The sequence below is a fragment of the Pinus tabuliformis genome, chromosome 1_1 (genome assembly GCF_031772625.1).
Source record: "Pinus tabuliformis cultivar Carrire ecotype Pingquan chromosome 1_1, CPIR1, whole genome shotgun sequence".
Classification (NCBI taxonomy): Eukaryota; Viridiplantae; Streptophyta; class Pinopsida; order Pinales; family Pinaceae; genus Pinus; species Pinus tabuliformis.
In genome coordinates, this window is record NC_142297.1 from 615,978,825 (window position 1) to 616,005,433 (window position 26,609).

A 26,609-nucleotide genomic window follows, 5' to 3' on the forward strand; every position below is an offset into this window, starting at 1 on the left:
AAATGTCATATAACAGTATTGGTGTCTCGTGTGTAGAATGATAACATGAATCTAGAGCCACTATCATTCCTATTTTGTTCGAGTGTGGTAAAGAGCCATTATAATTTCCAACCAAGATACCTATACTTCCTTATGTCTCCCATAGCACTCAAGTGACGTTTACCCTGGTGCCAACTTCATGCCATAGTATGTGATTTGATTGGAGCGCATGCAATGTGCCTTGGTATAGTGGGAGTTGCAACCCCCTTGTGTTTGTGTTATCATCATGATAAGTCAGTAGGCGAGGGAATGCTCGCTCCTAGGCACCCTCCTTGGGGGAATTTATTATTATTATTATTTAAATGTGTAGTCTAACTAATAGATGATATGACATTTTTTTGGAAATTTTTTCTGTTCAATTTTGTTCAAAATCTAGTAGAGATATTTAAGAACCATAAGATTAAGTTGTTTAATTTGCAAAGTTTCAAGTGCCTTGAGGGATTTTCAGGGTGTTGAACCCATTTATGCATTCAAAAGTGCATTTTAAACAACAAGAAATCACAATTGCACTAGAAGTTGTATTTACACCATTTACTCTATTAGTTACACTACAATCTATTTGAATGTCACTTAATAATTTTATATTAAGAATTGAATTAATTATATTATCTCCCTTTCATTTTTAAAACTTTCAAATACTTTTTCTCTTTGGACATTGAAATATTTTATTATAATCAATATTAATAATAATAATAAATTACATTTTCTCTTACTTTTTTATTTTTATTGAAATAAATTAGTTAAAAATAGATATTCAAATATATTATTTACCAAAATATTTAAAAATAAATTTAAAAAATCATCTATTTTTTTTACTTATATTACTTTATCTTTCTTTTAAAGTCATATAAAATTACGTTAGTTCACATGAACATCAAAATGTTTTATTTATGATTGAAAGTGGGAATTTATTTTAATATTTCATACTAGGATGTAATATCAATTGAGCATAGAGCATAATGAGAGTAGATTATTGATGTTTTATAATGTTTTTAATTAAAACTAACCAAACATGGATATTCATTTTTTTATTATAATTGACATCAAGTTCAGGGTCCATGGAAAATACAGGGAGATCGAGTTTGATCTTGTCTTCCTGCTCAAGTCCTCGAGTGATGCATCAACGCTTTATTTTATATGATATATATCCATAATAGTTAGCTGACTCCTTGTTATGTGCTTACTTGAATTCTTGGAGCTTGTTTACACATAGGTCATAGCTTGGAATCTACCTATGTAACCAGTAAGTAGTAGCTTATCTAAAGCTTATAGGTTGTCACATTCGTCTAAGCTCTATAAAGCTTAACCACTATGATATCAGTGAATCAATACTACTAATCTATATAAATCAATATGTTATGGCATATATGATAATTAATTTAAGATAACATCTATTGTTAGTCATGAAACTTTATTTAGCATGTAACAATGAAAGAGAATTACAAATACAAACATCACCAAGTAAAATAGTTGTTCTTATTTCAGAAGGTCGAGTAACATGTTTATAAACAACGGTGGGGAAAAATTCTGAGATAGTCTCCTAGAGGAAGGAAATGGAACAAATTTACAAATAACTATGAACTTGCAAATCTTATATTTTGTATATGATGTTATTGATTTCCTATTTCAACCATACTCATTTCGGAACACCTTGTCATTCCCCAATTCAAGTAAAGTGGTTCCATCTTTACTAACATAATTTAATTTTTCTAATAACAAAGACACATATGCTACCCAACTTTTTCTATAGATTAAGAGAGCCACAAAATTTGATTGGATTTTTATAAAATATCCAATTGTGGCTAAATATGGCCAATAGGACATAAAACAATGCAACGATTAGTGTGTGTTGGTAGTACATGATGCATCTCCAACATAGTGTACCTATAGACCGAAGAAAATATTTATCATAGCAAGTTGTACAAGAAATACAATGCAACAAAAGTAAGTTAGATGGGTAGAAAATACCAAGGACCAGTAAGGCACCAAGACAAAAGCCCTTAGGACATGAATAGTTGACAAAAATGTTTTAGATTCAGTGACAACCACGAGCTATCCTAACATTCAAGGTCGAGAGAAACTTCGCTATGAGATTCTTTCTTAATTGTGAATAGTGAAACAATGAAATGGAAATGAGAGACTTTATCATCTTTTCTGGTCCTGGTGGTTCGATTGATTCTATCCTAGTCCTACCAAAGATATTAGTATTCATTACTCCAAAAACACTCAAAGGGATTAGTCCATACCTTACCGATATGTTTAGAGGGTAGGATCCTCGTGACCAGAGACAAAAACTAGGCAGTAATCTCACTTAGTGTTGGCCCCTAAGATTTATTAGACAATGGGAGGAGCTCTTCTTTATCTAACTTCCATGTGAATGTGGAGGCCAAATCAAGCTCAAGGAGTGGGTGAAAAGTTTGAGAACTGGAGGTGCAAGCTCCATAAAGTCTACTAGGGGCTGCTAAAGCCAAAATATAGTTGAAGGAGCATTAAACTTGGCTATGAGATTCATTCTTAATTGTGAATAGTGAAACAATAAAAATATAATGATACACAACAAACTTTACAACCAAAATTTGTTGTACTTTTATATAGACGAGCAAAAGTCCATTAAAAAAAAAAAAGAATCTCTCAAGCCACAGATAAAACAAAAAACTGTTGAAAATAGCAACAAAGAAATGCTAAATATAGAAGCGCTAAAAATAACACTGCTATAAATAACATTTCAAAATATATTCCAATTTTAGTTAGTCCCTGAACTAAAATTGAGAATTAAAATTCGAATTTGATCTTAGCAGCTATTTGTAAATAATTAATTAATTCATCTTGATTTAATTAGCTGGAGAAAATAAAAAATGAAGTCTATGTGAAGACATGCAATAGTTTCCCCTTTGATTGAGGAAGTTATCCCTTGATTAAGGAGATTAGGATGAGTTGTACTTTGAGTTGTAATTAGATAGCTCAGTTAACTGAGTTAAGTCCAGTTAGATTAGTTCCAACAATTTTTGGAACTAATTGTGAGTTCAGTTAGTTAATGCATGCATGCATGTAACTATTGCACTTCAGATAACTGAATATTCTCTCATAAATAACTCATGAATGTTAGTTTAGTCAGAGACCCAATTGAGATCAGACGATGGGACAGTGTACTATCAGTTGCACGAATATTCCATTGAGGATATCTCTTGCATGCAGAAGGAATTCATTCCTTGTAGATTGTGCAGTTACTTCTGAGTTTGTTGAGTTGTGTGAGAGGTCAATTCACACAGGTGGTAGCCAGAGGACCTAGCAGAAACTGCGCAAGGAAATAGGAGGCTTGGAGGACTGGACGAAGGCATGTGTTGTGTCTATTTAGTCTATGAGTAACATTGAGGGATTGTACTAAGAGCTGGATAGCTTGTGAGCTAAAGCTTTGTGTAATCCAAACATATTTCCACTTGTATTATAATACAAAGATCGGGGTTTTTCGCTGAGGCTTTCCCCAAAGTATTCTTCTGTGTTCATGGGTGATTGATTTCTCATTCTCTGTGATATGTGTTCTATTTGATCTTTCTCAAAATCGATTAAGCTTTCACAAGTTTGTTTGTAGAAGTAGATCAAGTATTTTGCTTCAGTATATTATATTATAGGGTGATCTACAGTTGGGAAATTCGACATGGTATCAGAGCAAAGGTGAGAAGAACATTAGACAAAGAAGTTCGAAGTTCGAAGTTTGAAGTTCATGATTATAGAATTCAAATTCTTATCACATCTCAAATTTCACCAATGGCGTTCAACGGTTTGAGACTCGAGTATGCCCTTGATGGCAGCTCGAATTATATAGCCTGGAAGGATCGCATGGAAGTGGTATTAGAGGACAACGGTTTGGAGGACTTCATTGATCAAGAAGTTCCCAAGCAAGCAGCAACTAATGCCCAAGAATTGGCGTAATGGAAGAAATGTGTGGCTAGAGCGAGGAGAATCCTTCTGGAGGGAGTTCAAGACCACATAGTCTCGAGTTTCCATGGGAAGGAGACATCATTTTCAATGTGGAAAACATTGAAGGATCTATATCATAACAACAACGATCAGAGGAAGCTGGTGCTAAAAGAAAATCTTCGGAAAATCAAGTGTGAAAAGGGCGACACGATCTCTACATATTTGAACAAGCTCACCACCTGCAGGGATGAGCTTGGAAGTGTAGGGATCACAATTGCCGAAGATGACATGGTGAGTCTTGCTCTCCTTCGACTTCCTCAGAGCTGGCATAGCTACCAAGACTCGGTAAATAGAAGAGAGAAACTGCCAGATTGGGAACGACTTTGGTTGGATCTGATGCAGGAGGAGATAAGAAGAAGCACCAGAGATGGATCTTCATCAAAGCAAGATGATGAAGAAAATCTAGCCTTAGCGAGTAAGGCAAGGAAAGGGAAAGGGAAGGCGTCCCATTCCAAATCTAGTTCTTCCCATGGTGAGAAGAAGATTGACAAATCGAAAGTGATATGCTTTCATTGTCTTGAGGTGGGCCATTATGCTACAAATTGTCCATAGAAGAAATCCAAGAAGGGATCCTCGAAGGGATCAGATAGTGAGGCACTAGCCTCATAATTCGAATTGGATTTCACCATCATCGCATGTATGGTTTCATCGATGGTGGGGTGTGTTTAGTACCTGGACAGTGGAGCTTCATTCCACATGACCGACGACAATAATCTTTTCAGTACCTTGGAGGAGAAGGACCTCCAAATGCGCATCAAGATGGGTGATGATGGAAAGTACCGTGTTTCAGGTGAAGGTACGGTTGTGTTTTAGAGGGAGCATGGAGCTCCTCTCACCCTGACTAATGTAAAGTATGTGCCAGGTCTGAAGAAGAATCATGTGTCTGTCGCTACGCTAGAAGACAAAGGCTATGATGTAATATTTAGTAAAGGAAAGGAATTCCTAAAGCATATCGACACTGAATAGACTAAGAGGATTTGGATTCGAGTAAAGAATATCTATAAGCTGGAGGTAGACGACTGTGCTGCGTTAAGTTCCAAAGCAGAGTTGGTGCAGACCCAAGATGTTGGCGAGCTATGGCATAGAAGATTGGGCCACTTGCACCATGGGGCCTTGAAGATCATGCAACAGATTTCTATCGGACTTCCCAAGGGAAAACTGGAGCAAGTGGATACATGCAAAGGTTGTACCTTGGGTAAGTATGCAAAATCTTCCTTTTGGGATGAGATAGTAGAGCTCGACCAATCTTGGAGCGAGTTCATACAGATGTGTGTGGACCATTCTCTATAGCCTCCATCACTAAACAAAGGTACTATGTTATTTTTATTGATGAAATTTCTCGTAGATGTTGGATCTACTTTATGCAAAAGAAGGATCAAACCTTCTCAAGGTCTTGTGAGTTCAAAGCCTTGGTAGAGAAAGAATTTGGAAAGAAAATAAGGGCCTTGCGAAGCGACAATGGTGGAGAGTATGTCTCCCAACAGTTTAAGGACTTATGTGCAACAGAAAGAATTAAATGGGAGTTGATGACACCCCATAACCCACAACACAATGGGGTGGCCGAAAGGAAGAACAGATCGATTGTGGGAGAAACTCGGGCGATGTTGGATGACCAAAGCCTACCACTTCATTTGTGGGCTGAGGCATGCAATACAACAGTATACTTGCAGAACAAAATCCCGCATCGTATACTGGGAATGAAGACACCAATGGAGGCCTTTTCCTAGAAGAGACCAGATGTGAGTCACTTCAAGATCTTTGGATCATCGGTTTATTGCCTGTGACCAAAGATGCCTGGAGGAAGCTAGATCCAACCACTGAGTTGGGGATACTTGTTGGGTACCCTGATACACCCCACAACTATCAGGTGTTCTTGCCTACCAGTCAAAGGATAGTGGTACATAGAGATCTGAAGTTTGACAAGCAGAAAGCCATGCAAGTATCGCTTGAGAGGGAGCTCAAGTTGCATGCATAGGAGGAACTTTTGGTTCCTAAGGAGGAGGAGCCTTAGACTGATGCGGAGCAGCCGCATGCAAAGGATCTGAGAGTGGAGACATCCACTCATGTAGAGTCTTCTAGAGATGGGCGGAAACGCTCAAGGGAAGCTAACAGGTTGATGCTGGATGTGAGAGAGAATGTGGGGCAACCATCTTCTCAGTGTAGACATAGGAGGTCACTTGAGTGGTACACTGGTTACATGGCCCTGGTTGGGGAGTGTGTAGAGACCGAACCTTCTTCATTTGAGGAAGTAGTACAACAACTAGTCTGGGTTGATGTTATGGTGTGTAGGAATTTACAGGGTAAGTTCCTCAGACATAACACCAAAGAACACCGCTCACAAACAGATCAGAGATCAATACACCAGTATTTTGACGTGGTTAAAACCCTCAAAGAGGGAAACAGTCCACGACCTGAGCCAAAGTGGCCACTTCAGGCAATTTATTAATAAAAGAATGAAAATTTACATATTCTTCTCTTAGACGGATTACCCTACAAATGACCCTCCATGCGCTTTAAATAGAAATCATGGACCAATCGGGTGTTAAGCCATTGATCAAGTGTCGATAATACCAAGGAGAGAGTGAACCGTCGGATTGTAAGTTACAAAATGTACAAGGTAAAGAAACACACTTTACCTAACTCTATACTAGACCAAGTTGTACTTAACTATTTCCTATGTGTCGGAATATCCTAACATCCCCCCTTAAGAACAACTTGGGATAGGATTGAAGGATTTACAAATATGACACAATAGGAGAAGGAAGGAGGCACTAGAGCCTATCCCCCCTTAGTGACAACTTCCTGAACTCCAACCATAAATCGAAGTTTAGTGAACTTCGCCTCTGTGAGAGCCTTTGTAAATATGTCTGCAACCTAATCATCTGTTGAACAATATTGCACTTCAAGAACATGGTTGTGAATGAGTTTTCTGATGAAGTGCATGTGCAATTCAATGTGTTTGTTGCGCTGATGTTGGACTGGATCTTTGCATAGCTGAATGGCACTTTGATTATCACACCAAAGTGTAGTCGGATGTTGCTGCTGAAAGCCAAACTCTGACAGGATCTGACGAAGCCACAAGGCTTCCTTACTAGCTTCTACGGCACCACGATATTCTGCTTCTGCTGAAGAAAGAGAAATGGCACCTTGTTTCTTGCAAGCCCATGTAATAGGTCCTGAACCAAGAGTGAACACATAACCTGCAGTAGGCTTCCAATCATTAGGGTCACCAACCCAATCGGAATCAGTGAAACCAACCAATAGAGGAGCTGCTTCGGCACTATAATGAATCCCAAACTGAACTATACCTCGAACATAACGAAGTATTCTTTTAGCTGCTTTCCAATGACTTTCACGTGGGTTTTGCATGAACCGAGCAATAAGGCCAACAGTAAAGGAAAGGTCAGGACGAGTATGTGTTAGATACAAAAGTTTTCCTACAAGTTGACGGTATAAGGTAGCATCAACTTCAGGATAAGTACAAGTGACTGAAAGTTTGACTCCAGACTGAAAGGGAGAAGGGGATGGCTTACAGTATTCCATGTGAAAATGGCGTAGAATATCACAGGCATACTTGGATTTGGAAAGGGAAATACCTTCCTTGGATTGCAAGACTTGAAGACCGAGAAAATAATGTAAGTGTCCTAAGTCTGTCATTTCAAACTTCCTTTTAAGGCTAGAATTCACATGGTTTATAAGGTTGGGATCACTACCAATCAGGATAAGATAATCAACATAAAGAACAAGAATGATAAGAGATTTTCCCACTTTCTTGGTGTAGACAGTATTGTCATAATGATACCTAGAAAAGCCATTTTCTAAAAGAAAGTTATCCATTTTGGCATACCAAGCTCGAGGAGCTTGCTCGAGACCATAAAGTGATTTCTTAAGCTGACATATAAGGCTGGAGTCTATTTGTATAAAGCCAATAGGTTGTTCTATATAGATTTCTTCATGCAAGTCCCCATGCAAGAAGGCGGATTTAACATCCATCTGATGGACTTCCCATTTGAAAGAGGCAGCAAGGGAAAGAAAAAGGCGGATAGAGTTCATTTTGGCAACGGGGGAGAAGGTTTCAGTATAGTCAATGCCTTCAACTTGTGAAAAACCCTTAGCAACAAGACGAGCTTTATGTTTATCAACTTTCCCATCTGGTCCATACTTGGTTCTGTAAACCCATTTGCATCTAACAAGTTTTCGTCCCTTTGGTAGAGGAACAAGATCCCATGTATCATTTGCCAATAATGAATGATATTCTTCATTCATAGCTGCTTCCCAATCTGGATGGCCTGAAGCTTTTGCAAAGGTGTCAGGATCATAATTCACTGAAGCTTGAGCCAGTAAAGAAGAGGCTCTCTCGAACTGAGAACATGTACGTCGCTGATCTGTAGGATCATCGGCAAGATCACCTGCTGCATCCCGAGTAGCACGGACCCATTTTGGAAGCTGAGGAGCTGAAGGAGGATCCTAAGAAGGTGGGGGAGGATTTTCATCCTCGCTTTCATCATCCGAAGAAGAAATATTTTCAAAAGTAGAAGAGATAGGGAGAGGTGGCACATCCGCTGAACTAGGCTCGCAGGCCGATATATTTTCATCAAACTTTACATCTCTTCTAATGATAACATTTTTGGACTTAAGTGGAATAAGTCTATATCCTTTGACATTTTCAGAATATCCAACAAAAATACATTTTTCACTCTTTGGTTCTAAAGCTTTATGTTTCTCATCTGGAATATGGGCCCATGCTTCACTTCCAAAAACATGAAAGTGACTTACATCTGGTTTGTTTGACCTCCATGCTTCTTCTGGAGTGATATTCTTTAAAACCTTAGTAGGTGTACGATTTATTATGTAATTTGCACAGGTAATTGCTTCTGCCCAATAATTAAGACTAAGTCGTTTAGATTGAAGCATACAATTAGCCATTTCCTTTAAGGTGCGATTCTTCCTTTCAGCTACACCATTTTGTTGTGGAGTATATGGAACAGTATGTTGCATTTGAATTCCATTCTCAGTGAAAAATTTGATGAATGTGTTTTTAACATATTCTCCGCCATTATCAGATCTTAGCTTAAGAATTTGATGTCCAGATTGTTTTTCAACAAAGGCCTTAAAGGTCAAGAACATGTTAAATACTTCACTCTTGAGTTTTAAGAAGTATACCCAAGTGCGTCTGGAGAAATCATCAATGAAAGTTAAGAAATACTTGTAGCCAGAGAATGAAGCAACTGGAAGTGGACCACATAAATCACTATGCACGAGCTGTAAAGGGGCTGAGGCGTGCCGAGAGGCACGTTTTTCAAAATTGTCCCGATGATGTTTTCCGAGTACACATCCGGAACAAACACCATCTCTACAAGATACCATTGGAAGACCTGTCACCATATTTTCTTTACATAGATTCTGAAGAGAGCGATAGTTTAAGTGACCAAATCGCTCATGCCAAAGTTTGGTCACTTCATCATTATGAGCAACAAATACTGAGGGAAGCTTTGATGACCCAAAGTTGTGAAACTTATACAACCTTGTAGAATCATCAGCAATGCCAGTAGCTAAAATCTGTCTAGGATCTCTTAGGTCCTTAATTACAACATCGTGAGGTGAAAATTCAATGATTTTACCTTCACTTGAATGGGTTATCTGATATACAGATAGAAGGTTGCAGGATAAGGTTGGAACACATAATACATCATTAAACTGACCATTGTCTAGATGAACAGTTCCAGTCCCTACAACACTAAGAGATCTATCATCACCAACATATATATTTTTGGTGTTACAATCATTTAAAGAAGAAAACATGGCTTTGTTTTTGGCCATGTGATAAGAAGCTCCAGAATCAATGAGCCACTCATGAGAATGAGAAGAAGAAGATACATTTAGTGCATAGCCAGACCGAGATGCTTGACAACCACATGCAGAAAGTGTCATTCCTGAAGATGAAGTTGAAGTTGAAGATTGCTCCAAATGGATGTTATGCTTCTTCATTACTGCTTCCAAGGCTTCCATCTTCTTAAAGCATTTGGATTCTAAGTGGCCATCTCGATTACAAAAGTTGCAATGTCTATCAGTCTTCTTCCCTTTGTTTTTATTTGTCTTATCATTTTGTTGAAATGATTTTTCATTTTGAGGCTGAAATTGTTTAGGACCCTTGTTTGGTTTAGGACCATTCGTTTTAGGATACAACTTCTTAGGATTCTTTGGATTTGGTTGCTGCTGGGCGGCTAACGCTTTCTTAGAAGAGTTTCCAAGATGAAGAAGACCAAGGTGTAAGAGTTTTTCTTGTTCTCTTATTAAAGAATCACAAAAGGAGTCAAAGGAAGGGGACTTGTAGGTTTGTCCTTGAGAAATGAAGGCTTCTCTTGTAGAATGGAAGGTGGAAACAAACACAGAATAGGCTGGTCCCAACTTAGTAAGAATGGAGTAGATAAGGCTACTATCTTCTTTCTTAACCTTAACACCTTCCAAGAGAAGTTTAAGGGTCTTGAACTTGGACAAAAAATCTTCAATGCAAGAAAAATTATTAGGATCCAATGTAAGCAATTCATTTTCAAGTTGATGGGCTTTAAGTTCATTTTTAATTCCAAATAATTTAGTAATTTGTTGCATTGCTTCATCAGGAGTATCAAGTTCTACAATATGGAATCTAAGATATGGAGAAATAGACATCCCTATCAACTCACGTGCTTGGTCTTGCCTATTTTTCCATTTAGCTGCCTTATCTTCATCTTTTGGTTTGGTCTCTTGGCCTGTGGCTATTCTGTAAAGACCTTTACTTCTAAGTAAATCCACAATGTAGGACCACCATTGGAAGTAGTTAGTGCTATCAAGAATGACTTGGCATGGACTTTCCATTTTTAATAGAAACTAAAGCTGCAGATGCTGAAACTAAGTGTACCAATGGAAATATCTCGAAAAATTAGGATGTTTAAAAAAAAACGGTTCTGAAAACGACTTCCGGATGAAGAAGTTATGGCTTTTTGAAAAAAAAATTGACGAAGTGCGGGAATGTGCGGAAATGAAAAAATCCGCCCCCAAAAAATGGAGACTTGAACCCAAGACCTCTACTCTCATAAATTAGCTTTGCACAAAGTGAGCTATACAAAAAGTTTGAGAGAGAGAGAGAGAGAGAGAGCGGGGGGGGGGGTTGATGCTTTGGGTTGCGTGCTTGCTTTGAGAAAGCTCTTTTTCCCTACAAAACAAAAAACACAAAACCCAACACGGACATACAAAAAAACGAACCTTGCGGCTCGAAGTTAGCTTTAGCCGGAAACTAGATATTTTAAAAAATGAACCTTGCGGCAAGTTAGCTTTAGTCGGAAACTAAATATTTTCCTCAATGTTTTGTAGCAGAAAAGAGCATATGCATGAGAAAAATCCTTCCTTTCTGTTTCTGATTTGCCCAGATCGCACAGAGTCGCAGGGCAAAGAGCATACGCAGAAATGAAAGGTATAGATTTGGTAATAAAAAAAGCTAAATAAACCGATACCGAAATAAACAGAGAGAGAATAACTGTAAACTGCAAATAAACATTGTATACCTCCAGATCTTAAAAATGACGCAGCTAGGGCTACCAGAAACCTTTTCGCGTGAAACGAAAGGAGTTCCTCACTGGTACAGATGCTCCCGACACAACAGAGCAGTCCTCTCGGCCCGAAAGCAGTCAGAAACAATAGATCTAGGAAACAACAGTCAGATGCAGTTCTACCAGCTTCAGATTTGGATCACCAACGGACGCGGCCCTCAAATAGCTCTGATACCATGTAGGAATTTACAGGGTAAGTTCCTTAGACAGAACACCAAAGGACACTGCTCACAAACATATCACAGATCAATACACCAGTATTTTGACGTAGGTAAAACCCTCAAAGAGGGAAACAGTCCACGACCTGAGCCAACGTGGCCACTTCAGGCAATTTATTAATAAAAGAATGAAAATTTACATATGCTTCTGTCATAGACGTATTACCCTACAAATGACCCTCCATGCGCTTTAAATAGAAATCATAGACCAATCGGGTGTTAAGCCACGGATCAAGTGTCAGTAATACCGACGAGAGAGTGAACCGTCAGATCACTACATATCGTGACCGTCGGATTGTAAGTTACAAAATGTACAAGGTAAAGAAACACACTTTACCTAACTCTATACCTAACTCTATACTAGACCAAATTGTACTTAACTATTTCCTATGTGTCGGAATATCTTAACATGGTGGAGGAGTACAACTCCATCGTTCGAAACTGTGTTTAGGATTTTGTCTCAAGACCGGAGGACAAGTCAGTGGTGAGTTCCCGATGGCTTTACAAGGTAAAGCAAACAACTGATGGTAGTGTTGAGAAACATAAGGCAAGGTTTGTTGCCTGTGGTTTCTCACAGGTAGAGGGGATCGACTACGATGAGACTTTTGCTCCTATAGCAAGGTACTCATCTATCAGATCGATGTTAGCACTATCAGTTCAGATGGGTTGGAAGATCCATCAGATGGATGTGAAGACTGCGTTCCTCAATGGGAAGATTAAGGAAGAGGTGTACATTGAACAACCGAAAGGTTTTGATACCTTCGATCGTGAGTCGCATGTGTGCTGACTCAAGAGGGCTTTGTATGGGCTGAAGCAAGCACCTCGTGCTTGGTACACTAGGATCGACAGTTATTTCACCGGGTTGGGCTTCACCAAGAGTGAAGCAAATGCAAACCTTTACCACATCATAATAGACGGGAAGCCATTAATCATTGTTATTTATGTTGATGATCTGATATTGACAGGTGATGATTAGTTGATCAAGTCTTGCAAGGAGGACCTTGCAAGAGAGTTCAAGATAAAAGACATGGGTCTTATGCACTAATTTCTAGGCATGGAAGTGTGGCAGAAGGATGGGGAAGTATTTGTGTCTCAAGGCAAGTATGCCAATGAGATGCTCAGGCAATTCCACATGGATAAGTGCAAGCCCATGCAGAATCTTCTAGCTAGTAATTGGAGGAAAGAGGATGCTACTTTAGGTGAGGTAGTAGCTGTTACTGTTTATCGTCAGCTTGTGGGTTCATTGATGTATCTAGTAAACACATGACCAGATTTGTGCTTTGCGGTGAAACAGCAGAGTCAAGCTATGGTTTAGCCTACCACGCTGTTTTGGAAGGCAGTGAAGCATGTGCTGAGATACCTCAAAGGAACATCTCAGTATGGATTATGGTATAGATGGACAGAGGGAGTGAAGCCTCAGGGCTTCATAGATGCAGATTGGATAGGGAATCCATGAGACCAGAAGCGCACTACCGGAGGAATTTTCAACCTTGGTTCAGCAACAGTTTCTTGGTACAGCAAGAAACAGAGGTCAGTTGCACTTAGCTCAGTAGAGGCTGAATACATGGCTGTCAGTCACGCAACATGTGAGGCCATTTGGATGTGGAAAATTCTAGTTGGATTGTTTGGTCAGAGGATGCATCCAACTATGATCTATTGCGATAATAAGAGTTGTATCAAACTCTTTGAGAATCCAGTATTTCATGACAGGTCCAAGCACATTGATATCCAGTATCACCATCTTCAAGACTGTGTGGTGAAGAGGATCATGTTGTTGCTATATGTTTCGATCGAGGAATAAGATGCAAATATTTTGACTAAGGCATTGTCAAAATGCAAGTTCGAGTTCCACAGAGACAGGATTGGGGTGACAGATAATCCATTTCTTGTTGAGAGGGAGTGTTGAAAATAGCAACAAGAAATGATAAATATAGAAGTGCTAAAAATAGCACTGCTATAAATAGCATTTGGGGATACATTCCAATTTTAGTTAGTCCCTGAACTAAAATTGAGAATTAAAATTCGAAGTTGATCTTAATAGCTGTTTGTAAAATAATTAATTAATTCATCTTGAGTTAATTAGTTGGAGAAAATCAAACATGAAGTCTATGTGAAGACATGCAACAGTTTCCCCTTTGATTGAGGAAGTTATCCCTTGATTAAGGAGATCAGGATGAGTTGTACTTTGAGTTGTAATTAGTTAGCTCAATTAATTGAGTTAAGTCCAGTTAGATTAGTTCCAACAGTTTGTGGAACTGATTGTGAGTTCAGTTAGTTAATGCATGCATGCATGTAACTACTGCACTTCAGATAACTGAATATTCTCTCATAAATAACTCATGCATGTCAGTTCAGTCAGAGACCCAATTGAGATCAGATGATGGGACAGTGTACTATTAGTTGCAAGAATATTCCATTGAGGATATCTCTTGCATGCAGAAGGAATTCATTCCTTGGAGATTGCGCAGTTACTTTTGAGTTTGGTGAGTTGTGTGAGAGGTCAATTCACACAGGTGGCAGCCAGAGGACCCAAGAGAAACTGCACAAGGAAATAGGAGGCTTGGAGGACTAGAGGAAGGAATATGTTGTGTGTCTATGAGCAGCATTGAGGGATTGTACTGAGAGCTAGATAGCTTGTGAGCTAAAGCTTTGTGTAATCCAGACATATTTCCACTTGTATGATAATACAAAGATCAGGGTTTTTAGCTGAGGCTTTCCCCAGGGTATTATTTTGTGTTCATGTGTGATTGATTTTTCATTCTCTGTGATATGTGTTCTATTTGATCTTGCTCAAAATCGATTAAGCTTCTGCAAGTTTGTTTGTAGAAGTAGATCAAGTATTTTGCTTTAGTATATCGCATCATTAGGTGATCTACAATTGGAAAATTATACAAAAACAACCAAAATTGAAAGAGTCGGCGTTCAATATGAGACTTAGTGTTTGCAATCATAAATGTTGCTGACAACCAATGTAGAAAAATGCTAACCAAACTGTTCGAGTCGTGAAACTATGCTAGATGAGGTCTAGACCACAAAAGCTGTATAAATTCTACAACATTTCCTACTAGTTTTTGCAGCATTTCATTACAATGAGGACCACATAAGCCACAAAAATTCTGGAAGCGTTTCATTACAATCCTGGCAACCATAGAAGCCACAAAAATTTTGGCGGCCACATAAAAACCCCAAATCCATAGAAGCCACAAAAAACCCCAAATTACAAAAGTCCCATAAAACCCTTTAACCAGTGGAAAACCCCCAAATTATATGCAACCTCAGTTATCACAAAAGCCACAAGCAAAATGACAAAACAAAAAACAAAAGAAGAATGGTGTGAATACTGAGCAAATTGTTGTATTGACAAACACATTTGTAGTTATGGATGGTAGGATGAAGAATCCTACTAGAGAACGACGACACGGCGACACCATTGCCTCCAACCTTTAAACTCCTATTGCAGCAAACCAACCATTGTGTCCAATGCTAGGTCAAAAAGGGTTGAGCAAGTCGATGAAATGGAGCAATGTTTCCTCCAAAGTTGAACCACATCACAGGACATGAAAACACACAATGATGTCTTGTCTCCCAAGAACCGAACCTTTTCGTTTCGCCCACACCCCACCTTTGTGGTTGAACAACATGCCATTACGTGCAAGAAATGGACACCACATACACAGGAACTGGCGGAGCATAATGAACTACTTTAAGAACCAAACAAGAATGAATGGAGAGGAAAACACCCTCCAAAAGTTGCCCACAGTGAAACCCTAAACCGCGTGATGTGGTGAAGGTAGATAAAGAGCAGTGAAGTAGACAGATGGCAGAGCCACATGGGCACGTATTGTATGACTAATGTGGCTTGCCAAGTGTCAAAAATTGTCCACGTAGAAAGGTCGCGCAACTATTGGTGTTCCTACCCTATACACACATTGCATATATCAATTAATATATGATTCTATGACTTCATTTACCTCTCATGAACGAGGGAAAAAATATTTTAGAAACTATCAAGCCCTTTGGACTAACCTGCCTTTTTATTTACACTGACATTTAACCACTACAATGTGAATAGTCATACTTTAATAGATTACAAACAACATTACTTTTAGCAGAAGCCATGATAACTTCAACATTAAAAAAAGAAATACTGTAGAAATTAAAAAATATCCACTACAATGTGAATAGTCATACTTTAATAGATTACAAACAACATTACTTTTAGCAGAAGCCATGATAACTTCAACATTAAATAAAGAAATACTGTAGAAATTAAAAAATATCATGGAATAATTTTAAATAGTTTTGAATTCATCGACATGAATCTACGCACATTTTCCCCGTTGAAAATTGAGAGTTGTGATATTTAGTTTATGCTTCCGTTGAATTTGCTCGTTTCTTCCGCCATCAATTGTTTGAAGAGGCTGCACAAGAAGTTGATTCATTCGGCTAACAATTTTTGTAATTACGTACAAATATGTATTTTTATTCTTTGTTTTTATATGTTTTTGAAGTTTGAAATTTGGGTATTTTAATAAACATTGTGACACAGCTCAGCACCAACAACAAACATATAAAAAAAAATTATCATTGGAAATTCAAATAAAATTTATAATTTTCACAAGAGATTGTTATAAAAATTATTACATATTAGTGATTTAACTAATATAATGTTTATTAAAATACCCAAAATTCAAACTTCAAAAACACATCAAAACAAATTAAACACATGTTGCACATTATATTAAAATTGGCAATACTTACAAGTTGCATTAAAAAAATTTATTGGTGTGTGTTTATTACATTTTAGTGATTTAATTATGTGAAGTGTTTATTAAAATGACCCAAAATTCAAATATCTTAATTGAAAATATGTTGGTCGGCGTTTTTTTAATTGAAAATATGTTGGTCGGTGACCTCTTCCCAGGCCACAATGAGATGTTTTAAAAATCAAAACTAATTAAACATGGGTTGGTTGGTGTCATTTTTATTGGAAGATGTTGCTCGGTGACCTCAATGAAATGCAGGGAGGTCTGCTACTCAACCTTCAGGGCCTCTTTCGACTAATGAATAATCTCTGAGAGTTTGAGTTGATTGCTAGCTAGTGGTTAGATGCATTGAAAAGATCATTTTGACTTATGTTAATTAAAGGATGAGCTAGGTGGTTTAGATGTCCAAGTGGATTCAACATAGGATATGACAAAAATAATCTCCCTAATTTTTCCTCATGACCCCGGGTGAAAGAAAGATTGTATTATTAACTAATGCGTCGTTATAGGCATTGAGATTTCCAAGCACTTACAGAATTAGAGACCCCTAAACACCAAATAGAATGAGAGCCTGCACATATTTTGGGTCATGTTGTTGACTTTTGCAGTGTGAGCTTGCTACCCTTCGCACTTTTGCGTACAACCAATGATTTGATAATGATATTAATCTGTAATAATAAATAACAGTTTTATATGGGATTTAATTATCATAAAATTTTGGAATAAAACATAAAATTCAACTTGATCTTTTCTTTCCTTAGAATTAAAGATGATCCCCCCGCATATACCATTTTAATATTAAATGATTAAATTTTAATTTAAGAATTTTATTAAAACTCCAATTTTCTATTAATAAAAATATAAAAATATTACGTTATTTTAAAAGGTAAATAATTGAATGATATAATTGACCTAATATTTATATATAAAATTTACAATTTTATTAATTTAAAATATTTTTTATTAAATTAAAAAGAAAATCAATTTAACATTATTTAGCTAATAAATATTTTGGTCTCGAATGGGGTGCATGTAGAATCCCAAGGTGGGGTATATTGTAATTGTTTCATTAGGCCATATGATAATAGGATGTGGCAACATGACTTTATAGTTTTTTTCATTAAGATATACATGGGATGCTGCATCAATCCACCACCTAGCACGTTGGATTGACATTCATTGCAGAGCTCAATTGAGTGATGGATGAGAAACTTGCACAGGCTTTCATGATGGATTGTACCATTCTCATGAGTGAGCCAACTTTGCATTGTCTCTTCATTCATTCCACATTCATTAGGCTACATTCAATGGGCTTTTGTCCATGGATATTGGCCTCAAGGAGGAAACCACATCATTGTTCTTGGTATGCAGTGAGGAACAACTATATCACTCAAGGCATGACAGGTTTCAGACACTCAGGAATTCAGTTTGTTCTTTTTCCTAACTATTAGAGATGGGCATTCATCTTCCTCATTTCATCATTGGTTGATGGAGTTCTTCTTGGTAAAGATGGAGAGCCTCCCAAAAGTGTAGTAAAGATAATTCAGCTCAACCAAGTTGTTTCCTTATCCCTCATCACAATTTGTCTTTTCTCAACATATTTATGCTCTCACAATTGCATGTCCCCAACCCTGGAAGAAGTTTTCTTATTCAATCGACCAACAAACACCTCGAGCCAATCATGGCCTTTTTGGTAAGCTGCCTCCATAGAAATTTTGAGGTCTAAAATGGGTCTCCTAAAGAATATTATAAAATAATACTAGAAATAATAAAATAAGATTATATTACCTCATCAAGTTTAGGTTACCTTTTTACTCCAAAAATGGTGAATTATACCCCATGGTTGACATCATCATATTGAATCCTATTGGTTCTTATAAATTTGATTTTTGTTGTACATTTTTATTTTGAAGCCCACTTTTGACGTCAAAATTTCTCTAATGGTTGTTAGCTCAAGCTCACCTAGGTATGCTACATTTTTCATGTTCCTAGTTTTTAGTTCTAACTTTTGTCCTATGCCAACTCTAGCCATCATCGATTTCTCGAGCCATTCCGAAGCTCTTTCCTCATCATTGGTTTCTCATCATGCCCCAACACCAAGAACGAGGCCACTCTAGAGCTTAGATATCACTTGAAAGCTTAGTCATAAGATTTAGAGATTTGACTCCCCATCAAGTTCCAGAGGAAATAACATAAGTGGAAAATGAACTAACTAGCAAGAGGTGCAACCTTACAAACATAGAGGTATTTGCAAAGGTGGTAGATTAGGTTCTTGATGCAGGTCACACCAGAGGTTGTTCTAATCAATATATGTACATTCTGGACATCTACTAGCATTACAAGTTTCTCTTAGGAAGAGTTCTTGTAGAAAGGAATGAAATCAAGGAAGATATTATCTTGACTCTGAATCAATTGCATCAATTGCAAAGACATACATTAAAATGGACTAGAGCCCAAGAGATTGGAAAAGCACTTAGGAGCCCATTCCTCTCAAAGTTATTGATTTAAGATAAATTAGCTTGAATATCTCTCTATTTTTTTTATCTTTAGTTATTTTATGTTTTCAACAATTAGAATCTCTTTTTGACTGCCAAAACTATGAACATTATGTTATCTCTTGATATCTTGAAACAATTGAAATTTTGGCAAGAGCATAATTCAACAACTATGGATGTAAATCTTTGATTTTGGCAATAAAAATATGTTTCACAAAAAACAAAATTAAAAAAACCTAGATAGATATCTTGAAACAATAGAAATTTTGACAAGAAAATAATTCAACAACTATAGAGGTAAATCTTTGATTTTGGCAATAAAAATATACTCAAAAAAAACAAAATTAAACAAAAACTAAATAGATATTTGGTCTTGGTATTTTTTCAAATTGTAATGCAATGTGTAATCAACAAATAGAATGCAATCAAATATTTGGCATCCCAAATGCTAGATGAATAATTGCCTTCCTTCAAGGCTGACTAGAACATAATTACCAATTTTTTTAAATCAACAAATATTGTAAAGATTTCATGATAAAAAATTTCGTATGTAATTAAAAATGCGTTTCAAATCACAATCTTAATCAAAATTATATTACCAAATTGCTTAAACAAAACCCAAACATATACCTAAACTTTTATTATTATTATTTTAAACTTTAAATAACCAACTTGTTCCATTTGAGATCGAATGAGTTATCATAAATTTTCAGAAAGATTATTCTACGAGATTCGAATCTTTGATAAAAGATATGGAACACTCCACTAAAACCACTTAAGTAGAGCCCACTGAAAATTTTAATGGATGCGTTAAGATGGAATGGCTGTATTCCAACCTCATTGGCCACTTTGACCTCTACAAAATTAAAGGAACAGCAAATAAATACAAATGAGGACGTGGTAAATATGAGCTGTAATTGAAACAGCCGGCGAATAGGAATTTCGCAAATATTCAATCGATAGCGATTGCGGAAGCATTTTTCGTTTTTTTCCATCGTCAATGGAGGAGGACTTAGGGAGCGCAGCAGGTGCGTGTAATTTACACAAAATTAATGAAGATAACAAACCAGCCACTGCGGAAGGACTCAAGAAAGCAATTGCAAAAGAGCTTACGAAAGCAATAATGTACCTGTACGCCACGCATCAACCTCCGACCGAAGGTCCCCTTCAGAAACTATAGAGCCCACCCCTATAAATGCCTTCCTTGATTCTTATCTCTTTATTCAAAATTTATTGCAGATTTTGTAGCTAAATTTATCCATCCCTCAATGGGTACCTTCGTGGGTCATGTCTTGCCAGGGACAGGATTTCTGCTCATCGGCCTCTGGCATCTCTTCAACACCATCACTAACTACGCGCGGGCTCCATGGGACTTCTACACGCGTCCATGGTTCCCCGCTAAATTTGGAGGAGGGAAGTTAAAGTACCTGGAGCTGGTGGCCATTATGGCGGGGTCCTGTTTATCGATTTTGGCAGAGCTGTTCATCGGGCCAGAGCGGCACCAACCCCTGGCAGACGACTGGAGCATCCCGCCGGAACACCTCAACAACTTCGAGCACTCTTCCATATCGTTGTTCCTCCTCATCTACGCTTCCGTGGCTCTCTACGCGGGACTCAATAAGCTCACGGTTCCGCCGGGGGCTCTGCACGTGATTGCGGCGGTTGCCTTTAGCCAGGAGTTACTGCTCTTCCACCTTCATTCAGCGGACCACATGGGGGCGGAGGGGCACTACCACTGGCTCCTCCAGCTCGTCGTTGTCGTCACTTTGTCGGCCACGCTGCTCGAGGCTGCGTTTCCGCAGAGCTTTCTGCTGGCAACGGTGCGGTCTGCGTCGTTGGTGTTGCAAGGGGCGTGGTTTGTCCACATGGGGTTCATGCTCTGGATCCCGGCCTTCATCCCCAAAGGCTGCAAGATGGAGCTCAGTGAGGGCCACGATGTGGTCAAGTGCGCCAGCCTGGAAGCAACGATGCGGGCCAAGGCGCTGGCTAACTTACAATTCAACTGGTATCTTGCTGCGATTCTTGTATTCACAGTCATCTTCTATGTAAGAAAAGTCAACGATAATTATAGCGACAAAAGTGCCGCGTATGTGCAGAAGCCTGACAACGACGGCCACGCGACCGTGGAGATGGGCAACCATGGAGTCGAGAGGCAGTACTTTGGCAACGGTTCTCAGAGTTCCGTCGATCTGGAGAGTTTGGAGGAAGCAGTGAAGTTAATTGAAATGTGTTGAAACACATCTAATGCTCTTCCACTGATCGACTTTTGTTTCCATTTTTTGATACCTCTGGAACATGGGTTGGGCAGTTCTAACGTAATCTGTTCCTTGATACCTCTGGAACATGGGTTGGGCACGTGTGAATGAATTCCTGCGTGCAAAAACTGCAATAGCATTGAAAGTCAATAATCGACCTCGATATCTCATTGTAAAATTCTTACCGTGTAATAGTTTATTACTTTTCGTGCCAAATGCATAGGTTCTCTTTAGTGTGAGTGTTGAGTATCTAAACGATAAAACTTTTTTATTTATTTATTTTTTTGATATATTCCAAAATTATAACTTTAAAATTTAAATTTTTTTTTTTTCAATTTTTTAAAGGGAAAAATATAATGTGTAATTTTTTATTGTTCAAATTGTATTTTTGAATGTTATATGAAATATATATTGAACCAAATAAATTTCATTTTTAAATGTTATATGGAGCATATATAGGACCATAAAAAAATCATAATATATACATAATTTTTTAAAAACATATACGTAATTGACGTTAAAATATTTTACATACTTGATATTTTATGAGGACAAATTAAATTGGTGTATTATTATTAATATATTTCTAAGTATACTAAAATATTTTATTGATAACTTACATTGAATATTTTTTTTATATACAATATTAAAATATTTTATTTTAACGGTTTTTTTCCTATAGATATATATGAAGTTAATATCAACATAAAATAGTTAACATAGATCTTCAAATAGTTTATTGAAATGTTAAGGTCTTACTCACACATTTTTTTACTTCTAATTATTTTACAATATATTACTTTTTATTATTATAGGGAACATTATTTTTCTAATTACTTTACAACATATTCATTGTTTTTATAGTTGACATTATTTCTCTATTTAGAGTTTAAATTTTATTTTATTTTAAAGGGGCACACTGGGTTGTAGAATGAGCATATCAGCTTAATAATGGATGTCATTGTATCTTTGAATTTACAAGTCTTTGTGTTAATGCTAGATACAAGGGTCTTTACATAATCAAAGGGTGAAAGCATGAAGATGGATTACATTTTTGGGCCAAATGTGGCAATGAAATTAAGATTTTCTTTTTTATATATAGAATTTAAGCCTTCAAAATTCATACTAGAACATAATTCTCCACAATTTGTCTTTTTACTCTGATGCAAAAATATTAGTGTCTTATAATACACGTGTTCACTTAACGTTTTTTTCAACTATTTAAATAAATTGAAAAGCCAAAAGTACCCTTTTGAAGAGGACTAGTAAACACAGATAGTAGTATTTTTTGAAATTTATTTGTTGTGTATATTTTATGATATTTATTTTTTTATTCAACCTCTTTAAACCAACTCAAAAAAATTCCAAGCATTATGTTTAAAAGAAATTAGATGAAAAATATCATATAAATTAGAAAATGTCAAACTCATATGCCATTGGATAGAGGATGGATTCATGAATCCAACTTGATCAACTCTGCCACCTAAGGACAAATTTATCACTAAGTCAGCTTGCCTACATAATAGTGTTGCAGGAAATTTTGCATAAGGGGTGTTGAAATTGTGGATTTTAGGACTTAAGAGGCTCAATCATCGCTTTAGATTGAGCACCTAAATTTCAAAATCAATAGCTCGATCGAGCCGTATATGTGGTTAACAAGGGCTTGATGGAGGGCTGCTCTTGATATGCTTGATCAAGCCTGTAAAAAAAATTGAATGATGTATAATTAGGCTTTTACCTCATTTTAAAATTCCAAATCTTATTAGAAATTGTATTATCATGTCAGGTCAAAACCTTATTCAATTTAATATTAAAAATTATTATTATTATTATTATTACTAAATTAAATGATAAAATGATATTAATATAAAAAAATTAATATTAATATATTTTAATGTTAATATTAAATTTATTAATTTTGGATTAATATAATATTATTAACTTTAATATAATATAAAATTTTTTATATTATAATATATACTAGCACAACCACATTAATAAATGTGGTTGATATACACCATAGGCGTCAACAAAAGAATCATTAACACAAAAAGTGTCATACAAGCATACTCATTATGTTAATATTATTAGCCTAATTTTTTTTATAAATCTAACATGAGAAAATATATAATATTTTTAAAATCTTGAAGTAATCATAACCTAAAGCTACCTTTAAAGAAATAAAACCTAAACAATTTCAATTGGAAGACATGAAGTGCTCTATGTATATTTGATGGAGGTAGCTCGAACATTAATATTTTGCAAAATTTTAGACAATATTTCCATGGAAAATTATCATTTTCCCTCGTGAATGTACAACACACATTTGAAATCTTTCATTTTAAATATGTATTATAAAAATAAAATAAAAAAAATGTTGTGCGACATCAAAATAAAATAAAATAATATTTAAACATAATATTTTAATTGTTGAAGTATTTTAAAAATATTGAAATATAGGGGAGAGAGAGTGGGAGAGAAGGGAAAGAGAGAGAGGGGGCACAAAGATGGAGACAGGGAGAGGAGGATAGAGTCTCCGAGAAGAGATGGAGCTCAAGAGATGGAGTTGGAGGGAAAGAAAGGGAAGGAATAAGTTCAAGACATAGAGAAAGAAAGGTGGGGGGAGAGAGAGAGAGGGAGTGACAAGGGGAGATGGAGAGAAGGGGGAGAGAGAATGAGAGAGGGAGGGAGACAGTCAACAAAGTTTCCAGATGAAGCAGAGAGAGAGAGAGAGAGAGAGAGAGAGAGAGAGAGAGTGAGTGACGTGGGGAGAGACAGAGGGAGGTGGGAGAGAAAGTAAGAGAGAGAGAAATTGAGAGGGAGAGAGATAAAGATATGGAGTTGGAGGGCGAGAGAGAGGGAGGTTAGAAGAAAGACATATATAGAGAGAAAGGTGGAGAGAGAGAGAGAGAGGGAGTGGGAAGAGAGATTGAGAGAGAGGGATAGAGGAGAGTAGGAGGGAAGAGAGATAGAAGGGGAGATAAAGGGAGAGAAGGGCAAGAGAGGGAGAGGGAGATACAGATATATGTTAAGAAACAATGTCTATGTTTGTGGGGTGATATATAGAGATGAAAAATGAGAAACCGAGGGAGATACAGATATAGATGGAAGGGGGAGAGAGGGAAGAAAAGAGAGATATAGGGAGGGAGGGAGAGATAGATAGATATGAAGAGAGAGTGTGTGTGTTTCTGGGGGGTGAGATAGAGAGACAAACAAGGAGATATGGAGGGAGATATCGATATAGATGGAGGGGGGAGAGAAAGGGAACACAATTTCTCTCACTAGATGCATTGATTTCAGTGTACGTATGTTGATCTGTCACCCTGTTTAATTTCTTGCAGATTATATGCATTGATTTATGTGTAGATGTTGATTTCTAATTCTATTTCATTACTTGCATTAGATGCATTCATTTCATTAAAGATGTTAATTTCTAATCTTGTTTGATTGATCTTTCATTAGATGAATTTATTTCAATGTAGATGTTGATTCCTAATCCTATTTGATTGCTAGCACAAAATGCATTGATTTCATTGTAGATGTTGATATCTAATCCTATTTGATTGCTTGCATCATTCGATGCATTGGTTTTATTGTATATGTTGATTTCTAATCCTATTTGATTGTCGACATTAGATGCATTGATTTTAGTGCAGATGTTGATTTCTCGTCCTATTTGATTGCTTTCATTAGATGCATTGATTTCAGTGTGAGCACAAAAAAATTATTGATAACGTGCATTGTGACTAGGCTTTTGTAGATAACCTCAAACAAAACAAAATCAAACAAAACTTGTATTTGTAACTTTTACATTTACACATATTTTAAAATTTAATATATAACTTATTTCAATCATATTTGATTTTTAAAAATTTGAATAAAACTTATTTCCATCATGAATTGATTGAAATACTTGGATAACTACTTGTAAATTTAGGAAAGTTGATAACATTATATAAAATTATAGAAATGTTGCCATATATTGCTTTTTGACCTATATATTAAATTTCGATATGATTGACTTATATCATGTTATGACTAAGCTCTTGTAGATAATCTCAAAATAAATAATGTTGAAAAAAACCTATTTGCTGTTTACATGACATATTTTAATATTAAAATTGAATGCAACTTATTTCAATCCTATTTGTGTTTTTTAGTTGAACCATGAGATAAGAAATTGATTGAAATACTTTAAAAAGTTGTCCATGCAATGGTATATGAGTAGGTCACAAATTCATATATATATATATATATATATATATATATATATATATATATATATATATATATTTATAATTCAAATAATTTACTTTTATAAATTGAATTGTAATAACATATATGTTGTTTGAATTAAAAAAACACTTTCTACAAGCCAATATGAAGCATACTTGAAATTCTTTCCATGTTCAATGTTAAATTAATACATGATATATTTTAGTTCATTTAAAGTATCAAAATGACTTACATCATAACTTAATATTGTACTTATTTTCTTAGTTTATGAAATTGGAAATCAAAATTGAACATATATATTACTAATAAGAGTTATAGTATATAGAAAATTATTAAATTAGTGAAATAATTTTAACAGATCCATAAAATTCAAAAAATTAATCAGCATCCATAAATAAGATTAATTCAAACCCATAAACTAAAATCGTGAATACATGTATCCATAAACTATCCATATGGAAATATATACAAATTACAAATATCACATGAATATCCATAAATTGAAATAATAAGAATCCATAAACTAAAATAATGTCCATGATGTACATCCATAAATTGTCCATGTATGAAAACATACAAAGTTTGTATCACACATGTGAATGTGCCCTATGAAATGAGCTTGAAAATATACAAACTAAGACACTCTAAGTACCACCAGCACTTCTATGTGAGTTCTTTCGTACAAAGTAAGTTTGCATAAGATGGTACTACAATATAACACATTCAAACTCAAACTAATTAGATCATTATTTGTACAAAAATATATAATATGGAAATAAATGATATTGAACCAAATTTTTAATTACATATACATCAGTCTACTAACCTTAGTTTAGTCCAAATGCAAGTCAGATAGGATAGGGGTGTGATCATGAATTTGGGTTTGGTTCTCCCCTGCTGGTGGCTCGATGATTGGGGCTTGCATCGATGGACCCATATCATTAGTGCCTCTAAACTGAACATCCCACTCATGTCTCCACATAATAGTGGCATCAACGACAATATGCATATGGGCTTTGTGTACACAATGGTAAGG

The 26,609-nt window shown here is 36.2% G+C and overlaps 1 protein-coding gene across 1 annotated transcript; it reads left to right on the forward strand.

Moving 5' to 3' along the window:
• Window positions 1-20,324: 20,324 nt before the first annotated feature.
• On the forward strand, window positions 20,325-21,540 carry LOC149214801 (uncharacterized). The gene has a single exon (XM_089390970.1). The coding sequence runs from the start codon at window positions 20,351-20,353 to the stop codon at window positions 21,314-21,316; it is 966 nt and encodes a 321-aa protein (XP_089247096.1). The 5' UTR covers window positions 20,325-20,350; the 3' UTR covers window positions 21,317-21,540.
• The last annotated feature ends 5,069 nt before the right edge of the window (window positions 21,541-26,609 follow it).

Bases quoted from the DNA above. Each gene is read 5' to 3' on its own strand.
- LOC149214801 (XM_089390970.1), top strand. From the start codon at position 20,351: ATGGGTACCTTCGTGGGTCATGTCTTGCCAGGGACAGGATTTCTGCTC.